Raw genomic sequence first — 24,341 nt, forward strand, 5'->3', positions numbered from 1 at the left:
CAAGCCTGGACTGATCGATGCTCGCGCGGTGCGAGCACAGAAAATCTTCTCTGAGGCTATCATTTCAACATAAGAGAGGAGAGGTGCCTCATTAGGAAAGCTGCCGTTGCAGGACTGAAGACTTAAACTTATCAGTAAACAAGACCCATATCAGGAGGCGTTCGCGGGACTCGACGCAGCCAATTTTCACTTATTTTTTCTCAGTAAAAGTCAGCTCGAACGTGCTCCACAGCCTCGACACGTGCAGACAAAGAGACAGCGGTAATCCCAGGAGGGCGCGCCGGATTGTTTACTGTTGCTACACGTCCAGTCTCCCTCCATTAGACGCCAGAAACCGGGTCGCCTCAGAGATGGCACAAGACAGTGAAGAAGAAAGACCGTCTCACACACACACACACACACACACACACACACTGTGGCATCCCCTCTGCCAATCAAGGCTCACCCCTGTGTGTGACAGTGAATCAAAGACCGGCTTCATTAGCCCTCCAGATGCTTGTCCTATAATGGCATTCAGACGCACATGGACTACAGCTTTAAAATGATGTTCAGCTGACACACACACACAGACACACACACACACTCACGGACTCAAACGAGCCTCCACTTGATCTTTTTCCCCCCCTTTTCCTCTATTTCGATGGCACTCGCTCACTCTTTTCTGCTTCTTTAGTGAAATGTGAGACTCCAGCAGCATTCCTTTCTATGGAGACTCTGTGTGTGTGTGTGTGTGTGTGTGTGTGTGTGTGTGTGTGTGTGTATATAAGAGTGAAAGACAGAGATTCTGCGTGCAATTTATATTTTTAACAGCAAAAAACAAACATCTTTTCTATTCATTCTCTGTTTAGATGCCTAAGAAAAGAAAAACAGCCCACATGATTGGCCCACACACACACACACACACACACACACACACACACAGCTGTGACATGGCTCACCCGTTTCCGAACAGGAACACATTTATGTAAAACCAGGATCTGTACACACACACGTGTAACGGCGCGGCTGACGAGTCCGCCGGGACGGCCGCCGTTAATCAGAGCAAGATGTTTATTTTCGTCTCTTTAATGATGAGATAGACGCACTCCACACGGACATCGGCGTGTTTTCCACCAACATACATCTGTTTGTGTCATGATCAATCCGCTCTGACACATCAGCAGACCCCCCCCCCCCCTCCTCCTCAGACCAGCAAGCACACACAGCTGCCCCCCTACCCACCCCCACCGCCCGACCGCCATCAGGCTAGGGGACATAATTACCTCGGCTGCCTGTGACATTTCTGTTTAAGGGTCGGGGGTGAAGCTGTTCCCCCTCCACCTCCTATTACCTCCTTTTTGCACGCATGCTCACGCTTCTTCATGCATGACTTTCTTATTTACTTTCAGCGGAAACAACACCAAACAAGTCCAACGATACACGCCGTCCCTTCAGTCCTGCTTCAAAAACCTAAAGTTATCATCGAGATCTTTAAAAAAAACATTTTTAGGAAGCAATTTAAACGACAGTGACGAAGGTTTCGTTTGGATCTCAATGGGAAAAGTTTGATAGAGAAAAATGAATCCAGAGAGAAAGGATTTAATAATCAGAGAGAGGAATAAAAGGCACAAGGGAGCTCGTAATAGATCTAATTTAAGAGTTAAAGGAACAGCAACACTCCAAACAGACATCAGTGTCAGTAACTCCCAGACCGTGTTTACCGTCGGCCTCGATGGCACAATTTGCTGAGACCGACGGCTGATAAATCAGACTGGAGACTCAGGGAGCTGTGGGACAGCATTTTTTATCCATACGTCCAGCCATCCTCTTCTGCTTCTCCACACAGGATCACGGTTGGACCGGAGTCCTTCATTTAGGCCGAGGAGGACTAAAATCTGGACCTTCTGCACCCCCACCACTGAGCCTCTCCAATAAATCCGTCTTTAAAACAACAACTAACTCAAATTCTTACATTTCGAAAGATTGCATAGTCGCCCCTCTTTATCTTTTAGCTTAATTCTGTGGAATTAATGTATAGAATAGGGTCCATTTAATCAAATGATAATAACAATAACATTAAATCCAAACAGATTTAATAACGTGTGTTTGACTGACTCATGAAACAAAGGCACAGAGTTCAAAAGAAACAAACTATTATTCATTATTTTCAGATGTGTTTTTCATTTTAAATCGTCTTATATATTATAGTTAGCTATCAGGTGACACACATAAACCATCAGGTTGTGTGATCATCAGTTTCACGTTTCAAACTGAGCCATGGCGTTCTGCGTTTTCTAGTCAGATCAAGGCTGTTGGATTACAGAGGGACATATAGCAGCACATCGTCTAGGAACGATTTCAAAAAACGAGGGGGCTAACGATAGAGCCGTGGGGAACTCCGACAGAGGCTCATGTGCTGGCTGTGGGCACAGGAAAGCTTCTGTCAGAGAGGAAAGGTCGATGGCGTAGCGTCATTTGTGAACAACCTGGCAGGATGTGACATGAATCACAGTTTCCAGACAGACAGAAACGATCAATCCAGAATTTTCACCTATAAATACGTAAGCTTTCCTTTCACTGTTACAGTAATGTATGAGTCAAGTTTACAGTCCTGGAGGTTTTATAGTTTCTTTATTACTTTGTGGGGGCTATTTTTCTCTTGAATTCACTTTCATTTTACTTCTGTTTCATCTTCCGACACCACCTGAGCTCTACTGGAGACGTCACATTAACAATGCACACGACTGCTTATAATGTTCTACACATTTCACAATAAAAGCCTTATCCAGTGCTGTGTCAACAACATATATTGTTACTGCAACGTATAACGACGCAAAAGCACATCAGCTGTTCTTGCTACCATCTGCAGACGTTACAGGAGTCTGCTCAGACTACAAGACTTAAAAACAGTTTTTACCATCAAGCCATACGACACCCCAACCACAACACAACACACAACACAGACGCTGTCCTACAGCTTCACAAGTACATGCTACACTCTACACATGTGCAATATCCCATGACTGTACCATCATGGGGAGAAGTTGGAGGCATAAGGACAGCGCTTTTAACACGACTGCCCAACATGTCTGCGCTGGATCTCATCCACTAACATCAAGACGTTCTGATCCATGTTCAGTTTTGTTCTTACTGCAGGAGGGAGGGCGGGGATTTACCGCAAAGCAATTCAATTCAGTTTTATTCATACGGCGCCAAATCACAACAACAGTCGCCTCAAGGCGCTTTATACTGTAAGGTTGACCCGACAATAATACATACAGAGAAAAACCCAACAATCATATGACCCCTATGAGCAGCACTTTGGCGACAGTGGGAAGGAAAAACTCCCTTTTAACAGGAAGAAACCTCCAACAGAACCAGGCTCAGGGAGGGGCGGGGCCATCTGCTCTGACCAGATGTAGTGAGTGGATGAAGACAGCAGAGTGGGGAAAGCATGCTGTAAAAGAAAAGTCTGCACATCTAAAGCAATGAAAGTCAGAAGTATGAAAGAAGAAGTTAAAAAGAAAAAATTCTCCTGAGACATCAGGTTAAAAAAAAAAAGATGATCTGTAATAAAAAGAAAGAAAGAAAGAAAAGATTCAACATCTGTGAGCTATTATAAAGAAATTATCGGTGGAAGGAAACAAAACACTTTTTATTCATAATAAGGTTTATGTCATTTATCCCTAAGGGCGGGAAATTCCCGAATGTGCTTTTAATGTGTAGCATTTAAAGCTGATCTGTGATCAGTTTTGTGTTTGTGAAAGCTCGACCTTTTAGAATAATCTCTGTATCTAAATAAAAAAGGTTAATATGTGCTTAATGTTTTAGGATTTAAATAAAATCTCATCTTTGGCTTTTACCAATAAAGAAATCGAAGATTCAGTGTTTATCAGATGTTTCTGAGAAGCATGTTGTTGGAAACAGGAGACATACTATTAATATTTACTTTTACTATGAATATACTACTATACTTTAATACTTCATGAAGTGGTAATGATTAAAACCACAATATTTGAAAGTATTTAGGATCAAACCATCTCTTTATGCGTCTCTATAGTTCAGGTTCTTTCTCCATCGCCTACAATCGTATTTTCATTTCATGCATTTTTCTTTTATTTATTCGATTAACTCACAATGAGAAAATTCTGAGAAATATGAAGGTCACATTGATTTATATGGAAATGTAAGATTTCGAGGAATGAAGAACATCTCCAAGTCTAAACAACAAGCAGCTTGATTTTAATACGTAATATAATAATTAAATATTCATCTTTGCCTTCTTGTCTCTACACTTCCTGTCTGTGCTGCCCCTTTAGATCTTCTATTGGGAAACCGTGTCACCTGAAGTTTGGAGGTGGAGCTAATCGGGGAACCGTAGGGGTCAGCGAGTGGCTGGGGGCCGTGGTGGGGGAGGAGGACGAGGAGGGGGAGGTTGGGGTGATGAAATTGGAAAAGCATGTGGAGATAGCTGTGACTGTGGGACAGATCCAGACACCTCCAGATGCCTGGGCACCGAGGGGCCGAGGACCGCAGCGGAGCCACCCTCCCGTGGGACGTGACTCACCTGGAAGGAGGGCCAAGCGCTGCCAGATGTGGAGGAAGCCGCCCGGGTCCCTCACGCCAAGCCCGTCTAACACTGTCTCGATTGTGCAGCAGCATATGCTTCCAGTCAAGGGTGAAAAATGCAGGCACCAGCACATGCCAGAAGTCTTTCAAGCATAGCCCAGCAGTCAGCCTGCAGCCTTACACCCACTGATCCACACACACACACAGCAGATCCTCCCAGTCGGTGCGGTGCAGACATGTCACCGCACAGCAAGTCGAGGCTGGTTAAACCGTACCCTGTTTTACACACACATCCCGCTATCCTGCCCAGGAGAAGAGCGCTCATTACGCCGGCTTTGCTTGTTGACACTGACGCAAACAGAGCCGCCACCACGGGATCTCCGATCACATGTCATAGATTGAGGTGTTCCTCAAACACAGGCGTGACAGCGTGGCGTTCGGGTTGTACTTCCTGTAATTGGGTTTTTCAAATCCAGCGTCACACCTACACCGGTTTCACTTGATCTCGGCTGCTTTAATAAAAGGCCACCACCACACGCCATGTATCAAAGATGGACAGAGCACACTAGCTGAAGACTAGTGGGCATCAGTGGAACTGCATGTTTTGGGGTTTCAGCATCAGGCTCATTTTAAACCACCAGAGGCTCCACACCATCAACACAGGCATGAATGTGACGACCGTCATGGAGTGGGGAACTATTCCTGTGGAATATCGCTCAGAGTTCCTTGAACAACATCTATAAAAATGTCTGCCCTGCATCAGACGCCGCTCACGTCGCCCACCTCCTCAGAAATGGCGCTCCTTCTCCAGGATGAATGCAGGAAAAATGCAGACAGGCAGACGGTGGGGGGATATGAGGAAGAGTTGAGTTCACTGCGTCTCGGGACTGTGAAGTGTCAGCCAAACAAACACAGATGCCACTGACTGAGCCGCCTGAGTCACTCCGGATGACTTCATCGCCGTAGTAACGTCCATACTGCTCTAATGGACCGGGGTCTGCATGGGGAACAGCGGTGACACGGTCGGAAAAAACCCAGCCAGCCCCACTTAACCCGACGCCCACTCTCTCAGACAAGACGCTGATTTTGCAACACTCAGGAATCGTCACTTGGCTTGTCTTTGTGTGTGTGTGTGTGTGTGTGTGTGTGAGCCTCGGAGGTTTCCTTGAGTGTGCAGGGACATGCAGCTGGTGAGCACGCATCTCTTTCATACACCAAATCTCGTCCAAATCCCCCTCACCTGGAGCGACACACACGCACAGATGGCTACCTCCAGCCTGTAAAAGTCCGAGGGCCTTGTGCAGGAATGTGCGTGTTGCACAATGACCTCATTGTGCCGTGATATGGCTTGTCTGAGCCGCGCTCTGTGGCAGAGTCACACCTGTTCCACCTATGCCAAAGGGCTGACAAAGCCAGAGATACATCAATCAGCATTTAGAGCGCACAGACGCACACAGAGACCCGAGACGCATGCATGTACATGCAGAGATGCACACACACGCACACACGAACGCTGTGCTGATGTGGCACTGTCTCCGTCTGCAGCAGGGTGGCTCCCCAAGCGCGATTATATCAAATGAGCTGGGATATGAAGGGATGCTTTGACAGATTTCTAATTACTTCATTTGCTTTGACTTGTTGGCGCGCTCACCGAGAAGCACAACAGGACAATTTGTTACTGTTTGCAAAGATTTGGCTGCATTTTATTTTATCCAGCCAGGAAGTCCCCGGAGATTAAAATCTCCCTTTCACATCCACAAATGGGATATTTAATAGAAATTAAAGCGATAACATCCAACAGAGACCAAAGTTTTTTCAGTAAACGTGGTTTGAGCACATCCTTGCTCTGCACGACAAGTTTGGAACCTTTTGTCTCAACAGGAAACAGTCAGAAAATAACCTGCAGCGATGGAAACGTCCCTGCGCCCCGTGATCCTCCTCTCTGAGGAGCATCATCAGGAATGAGCCGTCCCTCTCGTCCATCAACAATCCTGCTCGCTCACAATGAAGATTCATCAGCTTCTCAGTTCTCCTTCCACATTCTCTACTCACTTCTTTCACTTCATAGCACATTGTTATCTCCATCCTTGATCCCCTGACCTGCTGCAAATCCATCTGGCAGAACCAGGACAAGTTTGTTTGCTTGTTTGAAAGCAGCCGTGAAAATGTTGCTTCTCACAAGGCTTCAGCACCTCAGTGATTCAGCTCGTTATTGTAATTTATTAAACTGTACTTCATTATTTAAATAAAATACATATTTAGTTTACAGATGTGTATTTTTATATTATCCAACAGCACAGCGTTCATTATTTGTGTCTTCTGCTCACAGTCTGATTAATGTCTACGCAGAACGACTTTATAAATAAGAATTCATATTTCAAATGCAAGTCTCATAACAGCCAGTTCAGATTTGTTCAGAATGAATGACTTATAATCCACGTCCAGCTTTCCCCATACAGAATGCTATATGTTGTGTGCTGTGATTATCTAACAATTCTTACGCTCTTATTTTGAAAGGTCAGTCTCTACCTAGATAGTTTCCTTTGCAGGAGCATAAAACAAACTATATTATTTTGTAGTTTTTTAAGCACGTGTGACTGCGTTTCCACAGTCAGCACAATCTCACGGTTCAACGAGGCCTTCAAATAAAGATGATCAATAAATCTTTTTAACCCACGTTTGGGAAATTTTATTAATAATACATATAACAATAATAGCAGTAGTATTTGTAGTGCAGAAACAGAACTGCAGTGCACTGATGGATATTATCAGTTTAAATATAAATAAGATAAACATGGAGAATTCAATTCAATTCAATTCAATTTTATTTATATAGCGCCAAATCACAACAAAAGTCGCCTCAAGGCGCTTCATAGATACAGAGAAAAACCCAACAATCATATGACCCCCTATGAGCAGCACTTTGGCGACAGTGGGAAGGAAAAACTCCCTTTTAACAGGAAGAAACCTCCAGCAGAACCAGGCTCAGGGAGGGGCGGAGCCATCTGCTGTGATTGGTTGGGGTGAGAGAAGGAAGACAGGATAAAGACATGCTGTAGAACTAACCTTTACAATAAAACAGGAAGTAAACTGAGTGATGAATTCAAAATAAAGTGACAAAAACACAAGGCGGTGAAAACGCTTCGTTTGATACAAGCGTTTTTGGCGTTGTAGCTTTTATGTTCGTTTGATTTTTCAAGACGGAAAACTTCAAAAATCTATACAGAGACATTTTTATTTAATTTGGTCTTTCCACAGGGTTTTTTCAATAGCAGAATTAGTTGAATGCACATATAATTATATGCTCTTATTTTGAAATATTTTATATTATATGCCTTTTATTTTAACGGTCAATCTCAGAAACTCACTGTCGGTCTGTCTGCAGGATCAATAGTTCTTAATAAACAAATCGTATTTGTTGAATGCGTCCTGCGTGCAGATGTCCATTACGTTTCTGTGAGCCTGAAGTTCATCGCAGGCCCTCGGCTTCTTTCTTACACTTATTCCAACCAAGACATGTCATGGTCACTTCCTGGAGCCACGACAGGCTCATTAAGACGGTTTCCACAGTGTCATTTGATCCACTGGCTCATTGGCCTGACAGGTCCCCAGTGCCGGAAGACCGCTTCCAGTAAGCCTCTGATACTCTCATGATAAAGGCTTCACTGGAGGACCAAAGTGATGTTTCAGTGGGAAATGACTGCTGCTTGTCACATTATCACCACCACTCTGAGAAGAGTTAATCAATACCCATTTTGTGAAGGTCCATCTGGGAGAGCTGCTGCTGCTGATGACGATGATGATGCACACTGAGGCCGGAGATAAACTTGCTTTTTAACCACGTTCGTGCAGACCGCCAGCTGCATCATGGACATAATTGTTCCCATACTGTCTTATGTACTACACGTGTTAATGGAGGAAACGCCAGAGACCTTTGAACTCGGAAAACCTGGATTTACAAGAAATAAACCAATAAACATGGTGACATAAAGAAAGTACCACAAACTGCAGTTCCTCCAACGTCCAGCAGAGGCTCCAGCAGTGAGTCAGTCCCCATAGACTCGCTTGTTAAAACTTCAAATAAACACGTTTACAGCCTGAGACACAAACTGTTTACGTCTCTGTGGATGATTTCCTCCTTGCTTTTATAGCTTCCTCTTCTTTTTGCTGCTTCCTTTAGAGATCATCTAACTCCATCTCACCCCATCATCCACCCGTGTCACGCCTGCTGTTCATGTGCTTAAAATGTGAGCGCTCACATCGTCCTCATCCATGAAGGAATCTGCTGATTCACGCTTACAGTAAAACTGAGGAGTGAATCAGCGGTTTGATTGCACACGAACACGACGGCAAACATTTATTTAACACAGCAGAAGAGTCTTGGAGGCCGCAGCCTGCAGCCTCAGCTGGATTTTTACCTGGTCTCACATTTGACCTTGAATTAAGATGAACTTTAATTTCATAAAGCTTACAGGGCTCCTCATGACTAAGACTAAAGTTTCCAGAGTTTTCATCATCTAAAATGATGAGCGACATAAAAAGGATGACGTTGTAACCCGGTATGACTACGCTCGTGTGAGCGTTTGATCTCAGGATGAACGCTGAATCTAAAATAGCAGAAAAACACCAGATAAAAGTAGAGTAGGCTGCACCTGCAAACACACAGATCCAGTTTGCTGAGGTGAATTTTATGGGTTAAATTTGACTCATCAGTATGAAAGCACCACATCTCGAACACTGCTGTGAAAATCCTACAGCGTGTGTGTGTGTGTGCGCTTGTATTACTCATGTTCAGGGTTACATAAATCTATTTACACAATGGCACTGTGAGTACCTGCTCTGCTTTTGGGGCGAAACCTCCTCATGTGCAGTCTTTGCATTTCAGCGGGACATTTTTCAGGTTTCAGGACTTCAGCAGGGATCAATAACAATAAAAACAATAATAGCAATAATCAATACTGAAGCTTTAACTGGTGCAACACAGCCGAGATAATGGCCGTTATATGAGCTGCATTAACATGTAAAACAATCGCACAGAGAGAAAGTCAGAAGGCGTCCGACGTTTTGAACTGCAGTATAAAAGTTATGTAAACAGATTTGTTTTTAGCAGTTTAATTATTTCAAACTTATTTGAATAACTGGAAAAATAATTTAAATAGTTAAATTAAAATATTCTAGATAAGAATTTAAGCAGTTGGGAGCAAAGTAACATAACCAACCTCTGGACTGCGATTCCTCTAATGGCCAGCAGGGGGCGATGTCCAGCAAATTCTATGAGAAGATAAAGCCGTGGTTCTTAACGTTGTTGGAGGTACCGAACCCCCCCAGTTTCATATGCGCATTCGCCGAACCCCTCTTTAGTGAAAAATAAAATAGGATTTACATAGATATGTTTTTCACTGGTGCACAAAATGAGCCGTGCATGGACATCACCTTGTTCAAAGAAGAAAACCAACACAATGCATGAACTCACAACAAATTACATACCTGCAAATCAGTGTGACTTCTGCTGTTGCCTTTGAGAGACCAGACCTTGGCAAGTGCCACTCTCATGTCATTTTCACAGCAAAGTCTGTTCCTTTTCTTCGTTTTTATGTCCAGCATCCTCGAAAAGGGTTGCTCGCAAAGATAAGTTGTAACAAATGGTAAAAAAACATCCAGGGCTTTCTTAGCAATAACTGGATACTCGTCCATTTGTCGACACCAAAACGTTGAGAGCGTTGTTGTTCTGAAGAGTTGCTGTTGAACCTGCTTCTGCTGAATTTCAATGATTTCGTCAAGGTATTCATCATTGACATCTGCTGTCTCAACAGCAAACGTGAACGGCTGTCTCACCCATGCTGGATATGATGCTTGTAGGAAAATATCTGTGGAGAGACTTTGCAAACTCATCTAAGTGCGTTGCAATCGTTTGCTTCAGTTCTGTGGATACAGAAATATCTCCGATTCCAGACACATCTTCGATCTTACTTACACAGTTGTCCAGAAGGGGGAAGTTTGCAAAGTTGTTGTTCTCTGTCTGTTGTTTCCATAACGTTAGCTTTTTTTGAAAAGCCTTCAGGTGTTCTTCCACCTCTATGATATTGACGCCACCACCCTGCATCTGCTGATTGAGATGATTGAGAGCTGCGAATATATCAGCCATGTTCGCTAAAATGAACTCAAGATTTTTGAAGCAATCTGCATGACAGTGTTGGTGCTCTTGCAAAAACAGGGCTAGTTCCACACGCATGGCAAAAACACGATTCAGCACCTGTCCCCGGGACAACCACCGAACATCAAAATGGTACAGAAGTACCTCGACTTCAGAGCCCATTTCTTTACACAGCTCACTGAAGATGCGGAGCCTCAGAGCACTATTTCACACATGGTTCACACATTCCACCACAGTTTTTAATACTTCTGCCATATTTGGAGGCAACGTTTTTGTTGCCAACGCATGCCTGTGCAAAATACAAGGCGTCACCATGATGTGTGGTGCATCGGCTTTTACTAGCCCACCAAAACCAGAGTTTCTTCCCAGCATGACTGGAGCTCCGTCTGTACAAACTGCAACCATATCCCATGAAAGATTGTTGTCTCTGAAGAAGTCATCCACAAGCTTCTTCACATCGGCTGCCTTAGTTGTTGTTGTAAGAGGCTTACAAATTAAAAAATCTTCTTTTATCACGTCATCTTTCACACAAAAATAGCATGCTAGCTTAGATTAGCAACGTCTGTGCTCTCATCGAGCTGAAGGATGAATTTTGCAGGGCTTGAAATCAGATCCACGACTACTTGAGCCAAGATGTCTTTACTCACGTCTTCTATTCTGTCGCTGATGGTCTCATTTGAAAGAGGAATTTGGGATAATTTACCTTCGGCTGCTGTTCCGAGTATCAGATTCGCCATCTTTAACGCAGCTGGTTTCACGAGTGTTTCACCAATGGTGTGTGGCTTGCCCTGCTTTGCGATCAGGTGAGCAGCTTCGTACGATGCTGTGAGGATCGGATTGTTAACGGGTACAAATCCAAGAGCAGGCAGAGTGGGCCTTTCATCGAATCTCTTCATCTTCAAATTCCCGGCAGCACTGATTGGCCAAGCAGTGGAGCATGATCATCTGCAGCCAGTGATGGCCAAGTGGGGCGTGTCATCACGAATTTACACGATAATTCGGGTGTGTCTGGACCTCCGCAGCGGAGGCTCTGCCGAACCCCTGAGACCGACTCACCGAGCCCCTAGGGTCCGATCGAACCCAGGTTAAGAACCACGGAGATAAAGCCACTGGTCACCGCGCTTATGAGTCGCTAGTTTTAGAAGAAGGGGAGGATTCAATGAATGAAATTCTGACGCCTTCATTGGGTGGAAGCAGAAATCACAGCCGGGTACCGACGGACGGAAATTGAGAATTAACCCCTTGGTTACATCATCACGTCGCCGTGATGATGTCGGCTGTGTGAGAAATGCATTTTGAAGCCAAAAACTGTCTGAAACATTCAATCTAAAGTTCATAAAACACCTCACTTACCTTCTCACACACACACAGACGAGATTATCCACCTTAACTTGTCTTAAATAAAGTTTTCAACATCTCTCGATGATAATCCTCGAAGCTTTAAATGCAGCAACACCCAGAATGAAGAAATAAGCAACACAAACTGAATTATGTTGAAGCTGAAATTCACTTTGATCCTTCTGAGAAATCTAATCTCCTTTCTCCATTTACAAAGTGCTTCACACACACAAACAATCTGACCAACAAGAAGCAAAAATGAGGTTAAAGGAACACCTCAGAGCAGATGCATCGGGCTGCTTTCATTTTTAGTAAAAAGGGATTGCTCAGTTTGCTGATGACTCAATGATGTGTGCAGCAAAATGTTCAAGTGATGAGCAACACAGTATAGAGCCGCAGCGCGTGGGAGACTACTCTGGTGTTAGTAAAACGTTTTAATTGGAAACTAGGGGGCGACTCCACTGGTTTCAAAAAGACTTGCACTGCTATAAAAATGGCCGACTAACTCCTGTAACCACAGTTCCCAATGGTCATTTCAAATCATGTTGAATAAAATATGAAGTAGCTCCTTAGATCACCATGACCTGGATGACCCGGGTCATGGTGGACACAGACAAAAACAGAAACTTTGATTATTGCACCTGATCACATGCTCTCAGAAATTAGGCAGCATATCAGTTTTTTAGACCCTTCATTTCAGTCGAGTCTCAGAAACGTAGGTGTTATATTTGACAGTTCAATGTCTCTTGAGAAACACTCTAAACAACTTGTCCGGAACTGTTTTTATCATCTAAGAAACATTTCTAAACTCAGACTGGTGTCAAAGGCAGAACTTGAGATGATTCGTGCTTTTATCTCTTCTCGTTTGGATTATTGTAACGGACTTTTTACGTGTCTCAACAAATCAGCTCTGGATCGCCTTCAGTCTGTACAGAATGCAGCGGCAAGACTTTTAACTGGTACAAACAAGAGGTCACACATTGCTCCAGTTTTGGCTTCTCTTCATTGGTTGCCTGTAAATTTTAGGGTTCATTTTAAAAGTTTAGTTGTAACTTTTAGAGCTCTGCACGGTGAAGCTTCCCAGTATATCTCTGACCTGTTGAAACCTCATGCTTCATCCTGAGCACTTAGATCTTCAGGTCAGAGGTTACTGGTGGTCCCACGTACCAGGTTTAACCCTTTAAGACCTACCATAGAACCAAGTCCGCCAGAGCTTATATTATATGTTTACATGCTGTGGAGCCATTTTTGGGAGCATTTCAAGTTGATATACATCAACAACCATTACAGCCTAAATTTTAATAATATGTCTGCATTAAGTGCATAGTAATTACATAAATTGTAAGAAAGTGCAATAAACTACAAAAAAATTGAAAATCGTTTTTGTTTTTTTAACATATATTTCTAGTTAGAGAAATTTAAGAGGCTTATCCCTCAAAACTGTAAATACAAAAAAGTTGCACAAAATAGTTTCCCACCACAGGAAATTTATTTTGAGTGTCTTCATAGTTTTATTTTTGAAATACACCAATTTTTATACACTGCAGGAAAAACAAAAATAAATATTATAATGCAAATTTGCAAAAAAGCAGCATATGCATCAAAATAAACTATTTCCAGCAGTGCAATATGAGTCCTAAGCATCCCAGAAACCACACAGAAAGTCATAAAGTCAAACATAACTTTTAAAAACACCAGTATAGGCTCATGAGGCCCTGATGGTAAAAAACTACATTTCCCGTGAAATGACGTCACTTCCTGTTTCGGGCAGGTCATGGCGGACATGCGATAGTTCACGCTGATGGACGTAGGAAGTGTTACAAACAGCTGATCGGATCGGCAAAGCGTGTTTCTGGAATATTATGTTTTTGTTGCTGCAAGTGCTTTTTATGCAGTTTTTGCAAAGCTACATGTGGAAGGAAACTGTGACCGAGGACAAGCTGATGGCATAAGATGTAAGTACAACTCCTCCGGTTTCATATGCAAAAAAATTATTGCGCTAGCTCACGTGGTTGCAGAGCTACCGGGATTTAAAAATAGTTACGCAAAACGGAGCGTGCCGCTCTGACCGGTTTTAAAGGGTTAAGACACGTGGGGATCGGGCTCTTCAGGCACCGAGGCTGTGGGACTCTCTGCTGTTGTCTTTACGCTGTCTAGACTCTACTGACTCCTTTAAAAAGCAGCTGAAGACATTTTTATACAAACGGGTTTTTAATTAATTTTAACTTGTATGTCTGATCTTATTGTGAAGCACTTTGTGATTTTTATCTGTGAAATGTGCTATATAAATAAATTTTACTTACTTACTAAAATATGAAGCTCGCGATCATAATCCACCGCTCTCTAATCACATCCAGTCACGAAACACAAAAACGTCTGTTCTCATAACAGGACTTCAGAAACATAGTGGCCATGTCCATCTTTTATATACAGTTTGTGACCAAACCAGTGAAAGTTGGTACAGGAAGAGGAAGAAGACCAGTTAACATGGTCTATACGGGGGTATCAAATATAAGGCCTGGGGACCAGAATCGACTCGATGGTTCTGAAGAAAGTGAAGATTTTGGACTTTTATCTGTATTTTTAGATAAAGTCTTACAGCTTTTGCTAATAATGAAGACCTCGCCCACGAACGTTCATACACCCAAGTAATACGTAAACAATGTTTTTCACTACCTACTGTGGAAATCTCAGATTTTAACAGCGGGTCTACAGTCTGTGTGTCTCTGAGAGTGCGAGCAGTATGGAGGACCCGGGGAGGAGCAGTTAAGGTTGGCGGGGTTCCCGATAAACACAAACAAACCTGGACGTGTAAACTGGAATGTTTCCCATTCCCGGGCTCCCTCCCGCCAAACTACAGAGCGGCCGAGCTCTCCGGCACAGATGCTGACAGCGGGCAGATCCCGGAGAGCTGAAACGGTGATCTGGGTGGGTATGAGAGCGCTGTGGGTTAGCGCTGGTTCTGTGGAGGCTGCAGCTGAGAGGCTCAGAGCTGTGGGATTGTGGGATTGTGTCAGGCTGAAAGGGGATCCAGCACAGGGCAGAGAAACACAGCAGCTCCCCCTCACTGCTGGAGCTCACCGCTGACACGCTGCCAAGTTCTCAGGGCTCACACACACACACACACACACACACACACACACACACACACACACACACACACACACACAAGTACATATTCATGCAGGGGTGAAGACACAGTCACACATGCGTGCATAGTAATACACACACACACACCCACACACAAGTACAGCCTCACACTTCAAATATGAGCTCTGCTGAGTTACTAAAAGCACACATAATATCCTCCGCCGTGCTCCTCGGTGACATTCCCGTCTTTTTTTCCACAGTACTCAGAGATAGAGGGAGACGGGAGGGAGGGAAAGGAGCAGAGACATTTTACCAGGAAAATGGATTTCTTTTGTTCTGATTCGTCTCATCCCCGCAGCCAGCGAGCTCAAACGCGCTTTCTGAAAAGCAACAGCTGAGTTTGAGGAAGAGCAGGGTCACGCATTTGTTAGAAAATATTCTAGTTTTTAATAAAATGTATATCTGCCTGCATGAAGACATCTGAGCCGAGTTGTGTTATGTATGGTGTTTCACTTCTTTTCCAATACTTAGACATGAACATGGCGTCTGTCAGAGGGTCGGCGTTATCGCAGCATCAGGCGTTTCAGTGAGCGCCGCAGGGTGAGGTTAAGTTTGAGAGATCTGATCGTCAGCACTGTTGTCTTTAAGAATCGTCCACAATCATTCCCAGACTGTAAGTCTTCCAGTTTTAAGACATGCGCTGGGATTACGTCACCTTTGATCCTGTTAAATCAAAGTTTAACAGGAGTTTAACAGAACAGGAGACACGAGGCACACTCGGACGAGGACGGGACTCAACAACAAGGAGGAAGACAGAAACAGGAAGTGGAAACAAGAACAGCGTAATGAAACAGGAAGACTGGTTTCTGCTCCTCTCTGCTGCAGAAACAAACAGTCAAAGAGCTCAAACTGCTTTTGCTTGTTTCATGAATATAAACCGCGTGCAGAACTACAGCTGGCACCTCCTGGACTACAAATCCAGGAACTCTTGGATCTGAAATATTTTCCTGCTGCGATCACAGGGAGTCAGAGGAGGAAAAGCACATGGACGTCTGTTCGGGGACGGGTTTGACCTGTTGGGACCCGTCAGGGTGAGCCATCAGCCAGCTGTCCAGTCCTTCTCCTTCCCGTGATAAGTTCCAGACTGGCTTTCACTCCTTGTCACCCCCCCTTACACTCACAAACCCCCCGCCTAAAGCCTGCCTCTGCACTCCCTTCATCCCTCCCTCCCTGGCTTTTCTCCCCTGTGTCCCATCGCCGCACATCATCAATACCCCTCAACTCCTCGGTGCACCCCCCTCCACTACCCTTCAGCACCCCTCTGGAACCCCTCACTTCAAAAGCCTGCCAGCTTAACATGTCATTGATTACAGCAGGAGGGGCCTGCAGCCGTAGGCTACGTGGAGGCGGTGGAGGTGGTGAGGCTTAGCAGCAGCCATCTCTAACTGCCGGGGAATCACACACACCATCAGGAAATCAAAAAAAAGCCACCCCACTCAGATCTCTCACACGTATCCATTATGTGTTCTGTAGTGCAGAAACACTCACAGCGTCCCGCTTTTATTCAATTATCAGTGCTGGAAACAGATGGAATGCAAACACTGATAACAGCGCGAGCGGCACTGAGTCATCGGCTTCCTCCGAGAATCATCAATCATACGATCGTTTTTCAAGTGTGATGGAGGCTGGCGCTCTGCTCTGCCAGCGTGGGGAGTGCGCTCTGCCAAATAAAGTGCCTCAATGCTTTTAATCGTGCAACTCGTAACTGGGACGGTTCCCAGTAAGGTGCGGTCATTGCCCCAGTTTGAACCTCTGTGCATCGTCCGTCTCCTACGATCAGCTTCTTAAACCCGACGTCGTTAACCGATTCCAGCTCCAAATCCAGATGAGATAACAATTCTTTGAGCTCCAATAAAACCTTCACCTGTTCACCTGGCTGTCGCAAGAAAGTTCAACCTCCACGAGAAACCTCCAAAAAAGACTCAAACATGCTGAAGATGGAAAACTGAACAGCAGCAACAAAGTCGGGTCACCTGATGATGTGGTAGCTGGTGGCTAGCTATGGCTAGGCTAACATGAGCACATGAGGACAGAGTCCTCGGTAGGGATGGGTACTGGTATCCAGTTCTGTCATAAACGGTAGTAACCAGACCGAAAAGCAGCGCACATTTCAGTGCTTTATTTTCCTGAGCTGTGATACACTTTAGATTCTAGCCAATCATTTTAGTTTCCGAGGATAGTAGGCGGGCCCAGGTACGTACGTTCTTTTAGAGCAGAGCTACAGATTAAAAATGCCCAAGGCGAAGCGGTCAAAGTCTGGCTGTACTTCACAGCAAAAGATGCAAACTCAGCAGCTGCAACAAGTGCTTTAAGCTGATACTGTGATGCTGTCAAAGGAGGTAACACCTCGAATCTGATGAAACACCTGGCGACGCATAGCGTTTTTTAAAAGCCGAGAAATGCGCCGTATTTGATAGCTTGCTGCGAGACCTCACACCGAGAGGTTTTTGGACAAAGTTTGTGTTTTTTCCATTGTTTAAGCTGCTTCCAGCCAAGAGTGATACCATATATGCCCCATAGCTGCAGAAAAGGCTAACATTGTTATCTTTTTACAAAAAAACAGCTGAACATGAGAGGTTTTTGGACAAAGTTTGTGTTCTCCATTCTCTAAGCACCGGCACCGTTTCAAAAGTACCGGTTTGGCACCGGTATCGGATAAAACCTAAACGATACCCATCCCTAGTCCTCGGTGAGAAACGTTATCATACGGCAGGAACAAGAAACCAAACCTGCATCCACAGTGAGGTCAGTCATTAATCTGGTGGTTTGCATCATTTGCTCAGAGGTTCACAGGCAGGTTAGCGTGACGCGGCGGTCTTTAGACAGGAAACAAACCAACCCACCTGTGATAATGCAAACTTACACACAAATTTAACTTAAAGATATAAACATAAAAGAGTGAAGTTGATGCTTTCCTGACACTGCACCATAAACTTTTAATGCTCAAAGGTCAGAGATGAGATATGATTGTTTAGATGTTTGAAAAAGCTTAACAGAAAATCAGAATGTTTATTTAAAGCTATGGTTTTAGTTTCTAAATGTTGGAAAAACGCGACCCTGCAGCCGTCGCTGGTGTCCTGATGCACATTAGGAGGTTTATATTAGAGCAGATTGTGCCTGTAGAAATGCATGAGTGTTTCTGAGAGTGCAGGACCACAGGGTGGTCCCCCGGTCCACCTGCACACACACAGACGTGGTCACGGACTAAAGGTATGCACAAATGCACATTCCCGGGTTGGACATGTGGCGGGCCACCCAGACCTCCTTTTCCTCTAAAACACATCTGGTAGCTCCATTAACGCAGCACAGGGGAGAGTTCCTCCCTCCGTCTCTGCCCAATACCGGCTCATGTAGAGCACGCCACCTCCACGGAGGGGCTAATTGGCCAAATGAGCTGTTTGCACACAGTCAGCTGTGTATGTCAACAACCTACTTAACAGCGATTACGCCGTGAGCGATGATGTTTTAGCACCGTTTTTCCCCGGCGCAGAAACATTTTCCGTCTTATCTGTGCATCAGTCTGTTTTCTGCATCAGTTGAGCAGCAGAGCTGTTCCAGAGTGCTCTCGCAATGCGTATCAAGTCTTTTTTAGCACGCCTACGCAGAGTCTGTTTATTCATGAGACAATAGCAACCACACAAATCCACCTCTCCCTTCAGATATCTGGTCCAGTCATCGTCACATCTACGGAGCACAAGCTGTACTCACGCTCAGGTGGCTCATCGTGTGGCGGCCCTATCCTGTTCTACACAGGCAGGGAAACAAAAAAAAGCTCCTCTCCCACCAGATATTTGATCCTGCTGCCATTTAAAGCACACCATCCGCTTTGGTTCATCCATCAAGATGCAGCGCTGCAGTTTGGAAGCACAAATGGAAGGAAGGCCGAGCTTCGGGGTTGGTTCAGAGAACCTAAAGCAGAGGCGGTAACTCCTACATGATTTCAGCACACAAATCAAGTTTTTCACTGCAGGGTACGATTGTCTTCAAAAATAGCAAATTATGCTCGACACAGAGTGATTTCAGCATTTCTAAAGGCAGAGATGTCCCCTGCCACAGCGCCGTATTGATTTAAAGTTGGAGAAAAGTTAAGTGCAGCTGGTAACAAATGTGCTCACAGCCTTAGGAGCAGATCTACATGCATTTTAATGAGAATATTGCCAGAGCATTGTTGTAGCTGTGCGTCCTGCACTGCGTCCTGCACTGCAGCAGTCACGCCGTAACCCGACGTTCATCCTCCATCAGCGGTTCAAAACCCAGCTTTTGACCGCTGTGTGAATAAACTTCACGTTTCTGGAGACGAGACGGCTCGTTTTGTTGTAACTCGTCTTCTCATTTTAAGAGTTTGTTCTTATGCTGAATATGCCTCCAAATCTGTCACACATCTCCAAAGATGATTGGTGAGAGGTTCCTGGAGGTTGCAGACCGGAGTGAAACTGGTCACAACTGTAATTGCCACGGTCTCCTGTAGTTTGTATGGAAGACTCTGGAAAACTCGGCTCCGAACACTCCGGTTCAATTCACTTTACTTTTATTTATATAGCGCCAAATCACAATAGTAACCTCGAGGTGCTTTATATTGTAAGGTAAGGACTAGGGATGCACTGATACTGATACCGGTGTCGGGTATCGGCCTCGATACCACATTTTCTAAAGTACTCGTACTCGTTAAAAGTCCCCCGATACCGGGGACCGATACCACGATCTGAGATCTGTCCGTGTTTGAGCGGCATGTAAGGGGTTAATCACAGGCGCCGAGTGCAATATAATGCTAAAAAAAATGTCATAATTATTTATTCTGTAATATGTTGCATACAACAAACTCTTCTGTTCAAACAAGCCTTTTGTTTATCTACATATTTTATATTTTTTGCATTATTTGCATTTGATCTTTTACATTGTGTATATTGTCTATTGATTTTATTGTTTGTTTTAATATTTGTGATTGTCTGTCTGTGAAAAGCGCTTAAGAAATAAAGTTTACTTACTTAACAACATGCTTTTCATTTTAAATAAATGTTCTTAATTCCAAACCAGTCCCTTGTTGTTGTTTTTTTGTTAAATTATAGGACTGAAGCTGTTACCTGTAAATTTAAATCATGTTTTTATTAAGTTATCGGTATCGGCGAGTACTGAAATGCGAGCCCGTTCTCACTCCCGAGGCGTAACATGCCGACGTTTTGTCACGTCCCGCGGCGTTCCTGAGGAACGCGAAAGGAGACCTTCGGCGTTCTTATGGTACGCGGCGGGTTATGGCTGAAATCCAGTGCAATGACGCTCCCGCGGTAATAGACGTTCCAGCCCTGTATTCCAGCCCTAACCATAACCTTTTTCCTGACCTTAACCAAGACTTTAATGATGTTAAATAGCGTGTTTCTAAGCGATTTGAAGAAAAAGAGCGAACATGTGTAGATTGAGTCCATACGGTTCTCATATTTCCTCATTTTTCCGAGGTCGTCATTTAGGAACGTGGTGGGTAGCCGAAAACGTAATATGTTGACGATTTGTCACCTAGCGTAAAATGTTACGCCTCGGGAGTGAGAACGTGTTGGAAATGCAAGTACTCGTACTCGTTTCCAAAAAAGTGGTATCGGTGCATCCCTAGTAAAGACTCTACAGTAACACAGAGAAACTTCAACGATCAGTCGACCCGCTACAAGCAAGCGCACGGCGACAGAGGGAACGAAGAACACAGTTTTAACAGGAAGAAGCAGGAGAGCAGAACCAGGCTCAGGGAGGGGCGGGGCCATCCGCTGCGACCGGTGTTGGGTGGGAGGGGCCAAAGATTAATAATAACTAATGATTAAATGCAGGGAGGTGTATAAACACACAGGACTTGCCATGTGTATAAATAGTCAAGTCTTTATGTCTGGATGGTTCAGAAAGCTGGAGAACTGTTGAGGTTGGAGGTGATCCGTCAGATTTTACACCGAAGATTCATTTTAAACATCAGATCATAGAAACAGTAAATATCACAAATATTCATCCTACAATTAAAAAACTAAACTCTTCTGTCAGCTGTGAGGATTTTTAATCGCGCGCACGCCTCAGCCTCTAAAGCCAAACACGCATTACGAGGGCCAAACACTGACGCATCATTTCAGCGAACAGCACAATTGATTCCTCTGACCGAGCTACGAAATGAGTGGATCCAACATTTTTACAAGCTCTGACGTTTTCTACTCAAACTGAGCCGAAGGAGCAAAGTTTGAGAGCAAAGTTACTTCTGCACAACACTCGTTTACATTCACAACGCTCCTTTTTTACCAGGGAACATCAGCCGAGTTCCCTGATCAACCGTGTGGAGGTAGATAGCGTATGGATGCAGCGTGTCTCTGGGCTAAGCCATCAGAGATGTTCATCTCTCCCTTCAGTGAAAGCGCTCCAGGTCAGTGAAACCAGAGGGGAGAGGCAGAGCCGGGCTGACCAGAGCCTCCACAACTTTCATCTCTGATTACACAGCTCCTCTCTCTGGAGTCTACGCTCCTCCACCCCGGCATACTGATCAGGCCGATTCAGCCCTCCGTGATCACTGCAGCTCACAGACTCCCCCCACCTCTTCCCATCGCCGCCCCCACCCCCCCAGCCCTCTCCTGCAGCACCTAGGGTTATCGTCAGAAGTCTATAGCCCCTCCGAAGTCTCAGTAGAAATCAGCAGGGCCGGATCGGTGAGAAGGCCCAGGCCAGAGGAGGCCTTGGAGAGGAGGAGAGGTGCTCTGGCTCTTGAGAGACTCCCTCCCGGCTTTTTTGAAGGGGGGGGAGGGTGAGCGGAAGGAAAATCAATAGGCGAGGAGCAGGAGGCCTGTGATGGCATGGCTAATCGGGTTTCTGCATTAATGTTTCAGACGCTGGGAGAACTCGTTGCCCGTCTCGCTGTTCTCAGGGCCTCAGTGCAGCCTTGCACAATAAGCAGCAAACACATCGACACAAAAGGCTGCTGAGCGGCTCGCAGGTTTGCTTACACTCGCACGCAGAACAACACAGAAGAAAGAAGGACATGTCGACGGGAAGATTTCCTCCCAGACGCGATGCAGCAGGCGCCTCAAACTGAGGCTGATCTGCAGTCAGAGGTTGGATAATCTCGGGAGCAGAGGAAGAGGCTAGCGCACCTGGCACTGACGTATCAGCCGTGACTCCTGACCGAGCGTCTCCTCGTCTTTTTATCACGCTGCAGTTCTTTAAAACAACCCCCCCAGACTGTGCGGTCAGCGCTCTCCAGCTTCAAGTTTGAAAACCTCACAGTTGTGAGTTTCTCGTTCAGCTGATGTATCTGCACACATTTACATCTGAGATGGGAACAATGTTTTCCACCGCCTGCTCCTCACCTCACACTGGTCTCAGGTGACCTCATGACTTTACCTGTTAATGGTTAATGATGTCAGATGGAGAAGTGGATTACCTGAGCCGGGCCGAAGGAGCGTGAAGAAGAAACCGCCCTGACATAGGTCACGGCTGAGATAAGCCCTGAAAACTGGAGGTTGCTGGAGTGTATCAGGCTGCGTTGGAGGAACAGCAGTCCTCCCCGACACTGAATCATAATCTAAACTCTGTTTATGCCACAGTTTCGACATCGCTTTGCTCTGACATTAGCCGCGTATAAATCAGGCTGCGACAGGCAGGCAGCTCCCTTCCAGAGGCTGGTACGGGAAGGTAGCTGCCACGGGCTGCTCCCAAGGCCCCGACCCACCGCCGCCACCTCCCTTCCTCAACACCAGATGTGCTCTGCTATCTGCTGCACACCCCAGCCCCTCACACACACACCACTCACACTGACAACCACCGATGCCTCCAACCATGCTGAAATATTCACTCCCTGCTCTCCTACGCGCTGCCTGTGCTGGTCTGCAGCCAGCAAACAGGGACGTAAACTCACGCCGCCTTCGAGTGCTGCTCGGCTCGCTCTCCTGTTTTTTTATTATTAATAAAATAGCCGACTTCATCTTAAGGGTATCTGCAAAATGCTCACTGGCAATTTATCACATGTTACAAACCCCAGATGTGTGCAGCACAGTTACTAAATCTGATGGATTCAGATATTTGGATACAAAGAGATGAGCAAGACCAGAAATGTGCGATGTTTCCTTCAAGCGTTAAAGTTGATGCTAAAGGCAACGATCAACCCGCAGAGCTGGAGACGAGCGCCGAAAGCTGCAGCTCGCCCAGCGTCTGCTTCCTGTCTGTGGGATGAATGCGCCACCATAGTCCAGCTTGGTGCTGTGACCAACGAATAACCTCGTAAAAATAATCGTTTTATGATGGGGAACGTTTCAAATGAGATGTAGAGGTTTTGTAAAGTCTTAAAACACTTTGCACCTGATTATAGGGGCTGGGGACACGTCTGAAGACCCCCAGCTACATGACTACATGTTAAAATAATATATATCACATTAAAAGATCCACATCATCCACAGCTGCAGTTATTGTGTTTTTAAAGGCAATAAACACGGCCCATCAAACCATCAAACCCATCAAACACCTCATGAGCTGAAATGAAAGCAGGTAAAACTTTGTGTCTCCTTCTTGCATTTTTACCAGTTTCACCTTTTCTGGAGGAAACATGTTTGGAGCGTTACAGCTGGACGTCAGCGGTCGACTCACCGGTGTCATGTCTGTCTGAGGACGCGTCCACATCTGATTCATCAGAGCCGCTTTGTGACAATCACAGAAAAACAGAAATAAGCAGCAGAGTAGTGAAGCTTTCGCACCTCTGCTGCTCAACACCTGCAGCTCATCAATAACTGTGATTGGACAGGTGACAGTTGAAGCTCCGCCTTCATCACTGAGGTGACAATGGGCCCGGCGCTGCCTTCAGGTCATCTGGAGAACCTGACGCTCACCAGCTTCCAATAGGAAGTCTGCAGCAGCTCGGAGCTGCCGTTGTTCAGGATACAACTGCTTCAAGGATAAGAGTCTGAGTAACACGCGCGCTGTTCCTCTGTAAGAAATAAATAAATGAAATCTTTGTTGCATTCACAGAAAATCTAGTAAAAGAATAAAACTCTGTAAGCCGGTGTGCGTCTTTCTTTTATGCCATTCTTAGGCTCATCTTTTATCCACAGTCCAGCTCTCAGCAGACTTCTCTTTTCAGCTCTATTGATAACTGTCAGTCTGTCCGTCCAGCTTCAAACATCTCAGCATTGCTGCGCCGCCGTGA

The 24,341-nt window shown here is 45.1% G+C and overlaps 1 protein-coding gene across 2 annotated transcripts in view; it reads right to left on the bottom strand.

Moving 5' to 3' along the window:
* bnc1 (basonuclin zinc finger protein 1) overlaps positions 1 to 23,896 on the bottom strand; it is a 68,849-nt gene extending 44,953 nt beyond the window's left edge. For both annotated transcript variants that reach the window (XR_014874222.1, XM_085160469.1), the window contains exon 1: positions 23,786 to 23,896. Coding sequence is in view for 1 of the 2 variants with exons in the window: in XM_085160469.1 (XP_085016595.1) it covers positions 23,786 to 23,827 (42 nt within the window). In the remaining variant the exon portion in view is untranslated. The remainder of the gene's footprint in view (positions 1 to 23,785) is intronic.
* Positions 23,897 to 24,341: the final 445 nt, after the last annotated feature.

This window comes from Neolamprologus multifasciatus, chromosome 1 (genome assembly GCF_963576455.1).
Source record: "Neolamprologus multifasciatus chromosome 1, fNeoMul1.2, whole genome shotgun sequence".
NCBI classification, from domain to species: Eukaryota; Metazoa; Chordata; class Actinopteri; order Cichliformes; family Cichlidae; genus Neolamprologus; species Neolamprologus multifasciatus.